This window comes from Diadema antillarum, unplaced genomic scaffold (genome assembly GCF_040938485.1).
Source record: "Diadema antillarum isolate AM-2024a unplaced genomic scaffold, OU_Dant_1.0 scf00000063, whole genome shotgun sequence".
Classification (NCBI taxonomy): Eukaryota; Metazoa; Echinodermata; class Echinoidea; order Diadematoida; family Diadematidae; genus Diadema; species Diadema antillarum.
In genome coordinates, this window is record NW_027270952.1 from 2,948,156 (window position 1) to 2,960,717 (window position 12,562).

At 38.2% G+C, this 12,562-nt stretch overlaps 1 protein-coding gene across 1 annotated transcript in view; it reads right to left on the reverse strand.

The window, feature by feature from the left end:
- The window catches only part of LOC139716265 (E3 ubiquitin-protein ligase MYCBP2-like), a 74,230-nt gene that overhangs the window by 32,090 nt on the left and 29,578 nt on the right, over positions 1-12,562 (reverse strand). Inside the window, exons 3-7 of the mRNA XM_071627833.1 lie at positions 10,669-10,896; positions 9,517-9,670; positions 6,189-6,376; positions 4,970-5,108; positions 862-974 (exon numbers count right to left, since the gene is read on the reverse strand). Of these exons, the coding sequence (XP_071483934.1) occupies positions 862-974; positions 4,970-5,108; positions 6,189-6,376; positions 9,517-9,670; positions 10,669-10,896 (822 nt within the window). The remainder of the gene's footprint in view (positions 1-861; positions 975-4,969; positions 5,109-6,188; positions 6,377-9,516; positions 9,671-10,668; positions 10,897-12,562) is intronic.

Below are 12,562 nucleotides of genomic sequence, written 5' to 3' on the forward strand. Positions count from 1 at the left end.
GCTTCTCCCAGAACCACAAACATATTCCATGAACAGATTTTTTTTTCCCACGACATGATTAACAAAAAAAAAAGACTTCTATCCATGTATTGCTACACAAAATTCCATTCTATGAATACATGATAGCATACCAGTTCTAAATAAAGCAACTAAATAACTCAGTGCATTGAGTTTCACAGACACAAGGTCACGAGGTTAATATGCACTTCCCCACCTATACGAACACAGTATATCTATACCCAATCACTGCAACAGTGATGAAACACATTAAAGAGGGACAAAAATTCTGTCAAACAGATCTGCAAGTAACAGAATCAGTTGGTAATAGTTACAATATCAAAATTATGAAAGAGATAGGTGTCCTTTGATCCACAATATCTCATTTTGAGCAACAAATGATCTGAAGTTCCCCTATATCATTAAAGGCATTATTTCCTATTTGCAGACGAAACAAAAACCCAGTTTTAGTGCTTCAAAATAGTTCTAAAATGTGAGTTAGGGATGGGAACAACCAATGTGAAAATGTTAATCAATATAATCAATGTTAAGTATTTTTGAATATACAAAATGCGAACAATAGTTACAATAAAATTGTTTCTAGAATAAACTGTCAGCAGTTATGGTTTATTGCGAAAAATAGTGATATCTCTTTATATTTTAGGCTTTACTGCAAAATATTTCTATGGTAGGATTTTCTTTTGTGTGATACAACTGACCTAGACATTTGTATCAAATGTGATAACTCTAACATTCTTTAAATCACTGGTCCCAATGGTAAACAGTACCTTTAAAACAATCTTATCTCTTTTACAAACAAAGAGTAAAAGAGAGACAGAAAAAAGGGGTTTTCCCTCAACAAACCTTGATGGTGCCAGAGTAGCCTGATCCTATCTTCATAAGACCTTTGTCACCGTGGATGTATAGGTAGCGGCCATCGCTGGCTATTGCACTGAAACCAGTGGGGTTTGATGCTTCTGTAGCAGTAAATGAAGCGAAAGAGAAGATAGTCCTGGTCAAATGCTTCACTTCAGTTCTTTTTCTTTCAAAAAAAAAACAACAACAACATCCTTGGTAGAAAGTGTGACCTTCATGGCAGCAAATTCACCATAACAAATTTCCCAATTTCATTCTCAAACTTTGAAAGTGAAAAATATGTTGCTCATAAGTATTCATCACTATATCACTAGAACCTAAGATGTGATAGTGTCGAAATCTTGCCAAATGTCTTTGTTTTACAACAGTCACAGAGGAATAACATCAACTCCAACTAGAAATATCACTCATTGTGATTAATATACCCCCACCCATAACTGAGGAAATTAGCTTTTTTTTTTTTACTTTTTAATGAAAAAAAAATATGTGGCAATGCACTGTCCAACAGTAAATAAATGTATTGCTCACTGTTAGTCAAATGTCCCACATCTCAAGTCAAGTGCTCAAAAACTGAGTGAGCAAGATAAATAAACTGACAATTTCTATGGTTTTTATTAAAAATTGTGTAACCATGGCAATACAATGTTGTATATTAAGAAAAAAATGAAGTTTGCACAACTATAATTTATATCATAGCTGTCACATGTGCCAAATTTCAAGCCAAATGCTAACAGGATGAGGGGCTTAGTTGAATTCACAATATTAGTGTATCATTTTCATTCAAAATATACTGTTACCATGGCAACACATTTTCAACACTGACAAAAGAGTTTTTGCACATCTAAGTAATGTAGAGGCAACATGTGCCAAATATGATGCCAAAATGCTCTAAACATACAGAGTTAGGATCTAATCGAAATGTTTGTATGATTTTCATTCAAAATGTACTGTTACCATGGCAACACATTGTTCAACAATGATGAAATACAAAGTTTGCATATCTCTGTACTACAATGGTTGCATGTGCCAAATTTCAAGCCAAATGCTCAAAGACTGAGGGAGTTACCTGAATCCACAATATTTTTATATGATTTTCATTCAAACTATGCTGTTACCATGGCAACACAATGATCAACAATGACGAAAGGTTGAGTTTGCACATCTACGTACCATAGTGGTCAGGTGTGCCAAATTTCAAGCTAAATGCTCAAAGACTGAGGGAGTTGGCGGAATCCACATGCTTTTTGGTAAAAAAATGTTGTTACCATGGCAACGCATTGTTCAACAATAATGACAGATAAAGTTTGAACATCTATACGCTATAGTGGTCACACGAGCCAAATTTCAAGCCAAATGCTCAAAGACTGAGGGAGTTAACTGAATCCACAATATTTCTGCATGATTTTCATTCAAAATATACTGTTACCATGGCAACACATAGATAAACAATGACCAAAGACTATGTATGCTCATCTACGTACTAAAGTGGTCACATGTGTCAAATTTCAAGCTAAATGCTCAAAGACTGAGGGAGTTAACTGAATCCACAATATTTCTGCATGATTTTCATTCAAAATATACTGTTACCATGGCAACACATAGATAAACAATGACCAAAGACTATGTATGCTCATCTACGTACTAAAGTGGTCACATGTGTCAAATTTCAAGCTAAATGCTCAAAGACTGAGGTAGTTACCTGAATCCACAATATCTTTGAATGCATTTTAGTGAAAAGCTGCTGTTACCATGGCAACCCATTGTTCACCACTGACGAAAGATTAAGTTTGCACATCTATATGCTATAGTGGTTGCATATGCCAAATTTCAAGCCAAATGCTCAAAAAGTGAGGGAGTTAACTGAATCCACAATATTTTTATATGATTTTCATTCAGAATATGCCGTTACCATGGCAACGCATCCATCACTACTGACGAAAGATTACCTTTGCACATCTACGTACCACAGTGGTCATGTGTGCCAAATTTCTAGCTAAATGCTCGAAGACTAAAGGAAGTTAGCTGAATCCACAATATTTTTGTATGTTTTTTGGTAAACAAAAGCTGTTACCATGGCAACGCATTGCTCACCACTCACGAAAGATTAAGTTTGCACATCGACATACAATAGTAGTCACATGTGCCAATTTTTAAGCCAAATGCTTGAAAACTGAAGGAGTTAGGCTAATCCACACATTTTTGCATGATTGGTAAAAAAAAATACTGTTGCCATGGCAACAGATTCATTACCACACACATCAAATGTGTTTTGCACAAATATACATTACACTGATCGCATATCCCAAATTCAAACTGAATTGCTACAAAACGAAGAGAGTAGAGCAATCCACAACATTTTGTAAGATTTTTATGAAAATCTTCCGTTGCCAAGGCAACGCATTATGAAATACTCATGAAAAAGGTCTCTTGCACATCTGCCTGTGATAGCGGTCACACATGCCAAATTTGAAGTTAATTGCTCTAAAAATGAGAAAGTTGTTCGATCCACAAGTTTTTATGAAAATATGCCATTGCCATGGCAACGCATTATGCGATGCTAATGAAAAAGGTGTCTTGCACATCTACCTTTGATAGCAGTCACACATGCCAAATTTGGGGTCAATTGCTCAAAAAATGAGAGAGGAGTTCGATCCACAACATTTTGTTAGATTTTTTTAAAATTTGCCGTTGCCATGGCAACTCATTATGCAATACTAACGAAAAAGGTGTCTTGCACATCTCCCTTTGATAGCAGTCACACATGCTAAATTTGGGGATAATTGCTCAAAAAATGAGAGAGTAGTTTGATCCACAAGTTTTTACAAAAATATGCCGTTGCCATGGCAACGCATTATGCGATACTAACGAAAAAGGTGTCTTGCGCATCTACCTTTGATACCGGTCACACATGCCAAATTTGGGGTCAATTGCTCAAAAAATGAGAGAGGAGTTCGACCCACAAGATTTTGCAACGGACTGACCGCCCGACCGCCCGACCGCCCGACCGCCCGCCCGACCGCCCGCCCGACCGCCCGCCCGACCGCCCGCCCGACCGCCCGCCCGACCGCCCGACCGACCGCCCGACCGACCGCCCGCCCGCCCGCCCGACCGACCAACCGACCGGCCACCCGACCTCAGGGTGATTCCTGTATACCCCCCCTACACACTATGTGTGGGTGGGGGTATAATAAATGGCAATTATCATTATAAGGAACAGGTTGGTGTTTTGTTTGTTTTTTTTATTCACAGCACGTGGACATCCAAGCCTCCCTTCTTAAAAGTAGATCATATCAGATAATTATGGGGTCACTCCCACTCAGTGATGACTCTTGCATAATGTCAGTGATTCACCATGACGTCTGTAATCCAAATACACTGTTCTATATACTATATCATTCAAACAAAATAACAAAATAAGAAGTCTCTGTATTCCATCATGTACATGCTTCCCATACTTATACATCAAGGATCATACAATTGTAGGTTACAGTCAAAAGTCAAGTCAGAATGCATTCCACTGAGGCCTGATTCTGCTCACAAAATGAAACTTGAAATCAAAGACGGCAACAGTAGGCACATTCACACAAACACTGAAAAAGAGCAATTCAAATCACGATTCAAATCATGCTTTTTTTGTGGTCTGGTTTACATGTACAGAGGCAAAAAAAAAATTGTGATACAAATTATGCCAGTTCATGAAGAAAACTCACGACCTACATCGCACTGGTTCAAGCGAGACCAAACTGCACATGTATGAGTCTCTGAGTTTGGTCTGACTCTGACCAGACTGTCCAGATTGCACCTTGCATGGTGGGATATTAAAAAATGGTACCATTTCAATTACGGAACACCACTCATACACACCTCACAATACAAAAAAATTGTGACTCTTCTGGAAAAAGGAATGTGACTATTTTGGAAACGTCACACCTTTAGTGGTGTGCGGATCACAATTTGAATCTCACTAATAGTTGTGATTACTATGATCACATACACAAAGGAATCTTGTTTTTGTGTGTGTGTGTCATGATTCAAATCGAGATGCAAATAATTACTAATATTGGTGGCTGTGTGAATGGGCTTAATTTCTACTCACCGACGCTTAGCCCATGAATGGTCCAGGTGTCGATCAGTGATTGGCTGGGCACGCCAAGAGTCAGCCAATTGGGGAACACTGTCTTGCCGACGAGGAGAGCATGGACGCTGCGCTGGAGGGCAACGATGATAGCTGGCACCTGAAAAAATCAAAACCAATGTCAAGAAGGAAGGAAAAGTAGATCGGCATAATGATGTAATGACTGGTACAAGGACTGGTCCTTCCCAATGAAGAAGCAGTAGCCTTCATTGTACACTGATGCAGATGAACGTAGCATTAAGGTAAAACCAGAAACATTTGCGGCATGGAACTTTCCTAAATTGTAGCCGACAAACTTTTTCGCGGCATGAAAATTTCGCAAATTTCCACTCACATTCAATGCATTGTGTAGGCAAAAATGTTCATGTGCATTTTACTTTCGTGAAACGTGGCTCCTCATGAAATTCACAAAGGTTTTATGTACACACAAGTTTCTGGTTTTAGAGCATGTAGGCACTGGTGATAACCCTAGTCAGCGACAGTTCATCACTTTCTTCTTATTTTTCTGAGCAGATGAAACTATATCTCAGCCCAAAAATACTCTGTAATTTTTTTCCTTGTAGGGTTTTGCTTTTTGATTTCTTTCAATTTTTCATCGGTATTTTGATTTAATGCCCGAGGCATTTATTTTTTAGTTTCTTGCAAGGGAAACGCGATTTTTCATACACATGTGAGATTAGTTTTATGCATCTCACATGTGGGTGCCAAATGATTCATTAGTGAAAGCTTACTGTAAAAGTGTATATTTTCGCGCGACTAATTTTTCACGCTTGGCCAGGTGAGAGGAGTTTCGCGTGTTTTGAATTCCACGGAATCAAGACATCACGCACAAGAACATTATGGCAAGCAAAAATATTCGCGTGCTTTTATTTTCGCGCTAGTTTCTGGTTGCGCGAAATGCGCGAAAATTTCAACACCATGAAAATTTCCACTTTTACAGTATTATTATGTTTGTTTTGCTCTCCTTTCTCAGGAAACTCCATAATGCTCTACAAATCTAGGCTTGCAGCCTTTTTGTTGCATCTCTTCTTCATTTCTTACAATATTTTGCCTCTGATGAAGATTCAGCTAGGATTACAAGCTCTGGCCCTTTTTGACTCCATTCTTGTATATATATTTGTATGATCTAGTTTGGTTATTGCCGTTTTCCTGTGTACGGAATGCAAGAAAGAAAGCATACCTCCAGGGACTTCAGAGGTCGTTGACCTGCGATCATAAGCAGGGCCGAAATGCCAGTCAGGAGTTTGCCTGTGTTGCCCATGGCAACCATCAGGCTGAGCAGGCACGCACTGCTCAGTGTTGCCAGGGAGTGTTCATCCTCTTCCGCGGACGTCGTGGCCAGGTCCATGAGTAGCTCAAAGAGGGCTCCTGTCATCCAGAAGAAAAATATAGCAGCCATATACTCAAGAGATTGATTTGCTATCTCTTTTCTACCCCTCCTCCATAGAAATAGAAATATTCAAGCTTTTCATGGAAAGCATCCTACATGGGTGATATGAGTATTTATATGATTACTTAATTTATTTATCTTAATTAAATATAGTCATTGTAAAGAGTACATGTAAGGAGATAAATGTATGGTGCTTCCCAATTTCACAATGGAAAAATCCATTCCCTCACTTTTTTTTAATTATTCATATTCAAAATGTTGCATTAAACAGTGCTGTAGTCATGTCAAATCTGTTCTGTTATAGCTCCTAGTCTACGTTTTTGTATGCATTTCACACCACATAAAATTTGCTTTGATAGTGGTAAGTTTCATTAAAATCACACAAAAAAATTACACACAAAATGGAATCTTAGGTTTTCACATATCAATACCAAATAATGATACTGGGAAATTTGTTGAGATTACGTTACAAACTCACAAATCTCTTGTAATTTGTGCACAAAAATGTGATAAAAAGTCACAAAGTATGGTTATTGAGATGTCAACTACAACTTTCTTCCCCATGAGGTCATTACTGCTAGGATATTGCAACACAAGACAAATCTCACACAAATGACACAAGTTTTTTCTTTCAGATTCCATGTCAACAACGACAACAAAAGGGATTTTGGTGAAGATAGTGTGTGAGTCAATGGAAAACTTGTGTGGTCATAACGCTGCTACCTCATCCTATTTTGATACATGTATATATGTACACGATTAATTGCTGCAACATATTGTAGTATCAACGTTTCATAAAACATGTAAAACTTTAAAACTGCACAAATCTCATTTCAAATTTTGAGTTTTTGATGAAACCTTGCCAATTCTTTCTGTATGATGTAATATGCCATTTCTTGATCTGAAAAGGGCCAACTTATACGAGGAGCCGAATCGCTCTTTAAATGCACATTTCCCTTCTACACCCCAGGGAGCACTCAACAGATGGCAGATGTGATCTCTGACCAACTGGACAATGTGACTGTTACTGAGTGTTAGTTGAAATGTTCAAGGTTTGCAAGGATGACAATGTCCGGGCACACTTCCCTAGTCTACTGTGCTATGCATCTTACAAATGAAAGACCACACTTTACGTCTTTGTGCGTGTTATGTGCATGTGTGTGTGTCTACACAAGAATTTAGGAAGACAAAAAAGAAAATATATGACAGCTCAGAATGGTGTATTATTTCCTGTTCATGATTTTCTGACCACTGTTTTCCTATATCTCCTCTCTTCATAGTCAGTCATATCCATCCCTCTTCTTCCTCTTTCACTTCTTCACTTGTTTTTTTTTTCTTTGTAAATGCATTCCTCAGTATCCTTTACCATATTGATACAAAAGCACACTGAGAAAACACACACACACACACACACGCACACAAACATGCACAAACACAAACATACACAAACATGCACATACAATGTACACACAAAACACATAGGGATACATACACATTACACAAAGCACAATGGATCCACGCACATACACACACACACACACACACACACACACACACACACAACAACAACAACAACAACAACAACAACAACAGCGACAATAGCAACAACAACAAATAATGATACAAACACAAGTATGTAAACACACAAATCAGGAAATTTAGTTCCTGAACCACAGTAAAAAAAAGACAGATCAACAAATCAACAAATCAACACATGAGTTATTGTGGGGAAAAAGAAAAACAACACAAAACGGAGGGGGGGGGGGATCTGATGACTTTATGTACAAATACATGGAAGGCACCATCATCAAGGAGTTTTTGGAAAGGTTTCTGTTGCTACCTTTTCATCCATTTCCTTAACTTCCACAACTAAAATTTACGATGTGGAAAGCCGTGCCTGGCTTGGTAATGAGAAGTACCAGGACTGCCCTACAGGCTCACTTCTTCTGACATCATTGTCATGGGACTTTGATGCTATTCTAAACATCATGCTTCAATAGACAGAGCCTTATGTTTTTGCTTTTGTTTTCTTTTCAGTTTTTTCATACTACCTACAATGCAATATACACTCTCTTTCATTATTATTATTATTTTCTTGTCCTGCACAATTTTGAGCGGCATGGCATGTGATGGAGTCACATGCTCATTACACACTTTACCCTTTAGCACCTCACGATTTCTTGCCATGTCAATATCAAACCAGTAAAGACTGCAGGAAATTTCACTGAATTTCGCAAGGGTTCACATAACTACTGATGCCATTTATGGGATCACATGGCCAAGTATGCTGACCTAGGAATGATTATCAAGTATTCGCCATGGTACATTGTACAACCCAGTTGAAAAAGACACAAACTTTCTTCGCACTGCATCCCACGTATGCATGTGCACACACACTCATACACACATAAACAACAACAAACAGATAAAATATTCGTATGTGTATACAGACTGTGGAAATATTTACACATGCTGAGGTCCTGTTACATGACAGCAGACTGTGTTCAAAGGTTGGGGATTACACTCAGAGAGGGACAGATGTTCACCATTTTTCTGTATTGTATACAATTGTATGTTACATTCATCTTGTCAGCATATCCCTAAGTTTTTGTTAATGAGTCACAAGCGATCAATATTGACCTTTATGACTGTGATGCATGATAACTGATACATAACGATGATGATGATGAGGGTGATGATGATGATAATAATAATAATCATCATCATCATCATAATTATTATTACATTATAACTTTTTTAATTTTTATCATTATTATTACTATCATTATTATTATTAATAATGATAATAAATAACAATTAAAGCGCTTAATGCTGACGTTTCAAAGTGCACTGATACAGAAAAAATATAAAATCAAAATACAGCATTATGTATAAACATGTATATTTTAGGATTGAGTAAATAGATAACTGATGCAGTGATTAAAACTCATCCATCAACCAATCAGAACTCTGGACAAGTCAATGTCCTGTGACATGACTGTTGGTGGTTATAAAGTGGGGATGCACAGAAAAAAAAAAGAAACAAAGAAACAAAGAAAAAAAAAGGTTGGAAGGTGGAAAAAGGTGGGTGAGAGAAAGAGGGGCATGGCTGGTCTACCAAGGATGTCATCTGGCTCCCGGCTCAGTCCTTCTGGAGTCTGCCCCTGCAAGATGTCCAGGAGAGCCCCAAGAGCCTTGACACAGAATGCAGGATGGGACGCCCTCGTCTGTCGGATCAGTTCAAACACGCTGCGCAGGCCCAGCCCGACCATCTGTTGCATGGCAACAACATGGCAGATGATTAAGCTCTAGGATGGTTTATGTCAGTTCTCTAATACACATATATTGACAAAACTTGTTTACTTTTGAAACATACACATTTTACTCAGACTGACAAATTGCATTTGTGATCACTCTCTCCCCCTTTGATTTTGTTTCCAGTCTTTTTCCCTTTCCTGAATCATACATCTGCAGTCAATATCTTTTCCTGTTTTTGTTTTTTCAGTACTTACAAACATTCTGTGAAGTACTTCACTTACTGTAGCATATTGCATACCCTAATGTCACTGAGTACTTGACAACTTGTTGAAGTTTGTATTGGTTTGACTATTATATTCTCATAAAGTAGAGAGGAACTGACTCAAAACTTTACAAAAAATAATAATAAAGCTAAGATCAATCTGATGATGCACAATTTTCTTTTTTTCACTGATACTGTAATGATACAACTGACAAATTTTTACCTCAGTCACATGATGTCAATGTGCACTTGTCACTCCTAGTAGACAAAATGCAAGTGAAAACAAAATCTATCTTCCCATCACACTTTGAGTCCATTGTAGGTCGGCCACACAATTGAACAGTGCCTATGATTGCAGGCAGAAATTTAACAAAGTGTTGCATAGCAAGTAAAAGCTATGATGCAGGCTACAAAGGCCAAAACATTTCACACCCGGGCAGGCAGGCACATATTGAACGGTATTGAATCAACATGGTGTATACAGACTGCACATATTGCAGCATCCTAAACATTCTATAAAAGCTGTTTTTTACGAATTTTGTGAATCACTGTTGGGCCGTGAATTTAACAACAGGCCAAAATATTGTGAACAGACAGGCATTATCAGTAGTGCATACACCGTGTATACAGTAGCCTCAGCGTCAAATTGTGAACCCAACATCTCGCAAAAATGTCTGTGACCTCCTTATTCGCAAAAATAGCAGCTTTTACAGTACACCCAGTGTTGACGACGCCCACTCATTTTTGTACCTTTGACAGTGGAATAACCTTGTCCTCCTTCTCCGCATCACCGTCCCCATTCCCATCCTCCGTCCTCCCGTCGCTGGCCCGCGAGAGGATGATGGCTCTCTCGCGGGTCTCCCTCTCCAAGATGCACTGCCGCACCGCCGCATAGATGCTGAAGGCCGAGGCATTGTCCGGAAGCTCGATGTTCGGTGGCTGAAAGCTGATGTTCTCCAGCGACACCTCTTTGGATTGCTGAAGGTTGGAGGGACAGGGATACAAAAATCATGAACATTCAAAGTAAAGTCTGGATGTCATTTTGAATCTCATTCGGCAACATAGGTACTGGCAACAACAACAAAAACAACATTAAACACAAAATATCTATGTACCATGGGTAGATGGTAAATTATCAGCATTGATTCATGGGCTACAGAAACTGTTTAGACCATGAGGCCTTTATGACTTCATGCGATGACTTTCAATATATAACATCTTTAATCTAATTCTATTGAATTCAGCATCATTGAATACAACATACACACATTTAGCCATGATGCGAATGATGATTGGAGATTACAAATTCCATCACAGATATTGTTTTCTACACTGTATATATGTGATCAATGAAGTTGAAATACAGCTGTACACTGTGATGCCTCAGAAACCATGCAAAGCCATCTGATGAATTTATTCCAGTAAAAGCTGAAACATATTAAAGGTAGGACAAACTAACAGACCAAACAAACATTCATTTTGATATCTAAACATTGGCACTCCTGCAATGTATACATCCAGCCACACCATGGGCAAACAATGAAATTCACAACAGAATTACCCTCAGTGCAAATGTTATGAATGCACATCATTTCCCAAACTTTGAGATACTGTCAGTTGCGATTGTCAAATTCTAAAAGATCAAAAATCGAAAAAATAAAAAAATAAATAAATAATGGTACAGCCTGAAAGACTTGAGCAAGTTGAATCAGGACAGCAAAAATTCCACACCAAAAACAGGGAGAAATTTCAAGAGTACTGTGGTAATAAGGCAGATACTGTGTGTCACATGCACCTCAATCTAATAGGCAAAAGCAATTCCTTGATCAGGAAGGCTATCAAATTTGTCTATCACATGAAGATACATGTATCTAATCCTTTAGGGAGCCTCCTGCAATATCAGGAAGACTTAGAAGCTCTAAAAGTGATGTACTAGGTGTACTGCAGTGAAGTACTTTGGTAATGTGGTAACTTTAGGAATATGACATCAGATTATTTTTTCTTTCCATTTTGATGGCTTAAAAATTGACCTATCTTTTGAGCTCTGATCCATATGATCTCCCCCTCCCCCATACAGCAGGGTTCTGACTTACTAACTTATAATGCCACATATGATATGCAGCATCTTTTGATCAGAACAGTATACATGTGTAGACAATGTGCCCTGCACACAAGTATTTGCCTTGTGATGCATTGCAATTACATCCACAATGACTAGTGGACCTATAAAGCATTTGATCATGAGCTAACCCAAAATAATTGAATAGAGCAGTTTCACTAGATCATGATTATGTTTGCGTTGACTCTACATGTATGTTCATCGATGGCAACAAGAGACCTTGCACGACAGCCATGTGGAAATTGCCGAGATCGAGACACCAATTGGTCGGCTTTGATGTGATGACTTCATTAGATGCAATTTTGATGAAACTCACATTTAATGGGGCATCAAAAGCGGTTCATTACACCCTCCCCAGCTTTGATGTTATCGCAACCATGATAGTCACATGGAAAATATTTTCAGTGTTTGCACTGCAAATGTCACACATTGCCCTTGAATTTGAAAAAAAAAACTAACAACAATGCAGAGACAGTCATTTCATAAAGTAGTCAGCGGCATATATTCTGCAACACAGAATTTGCC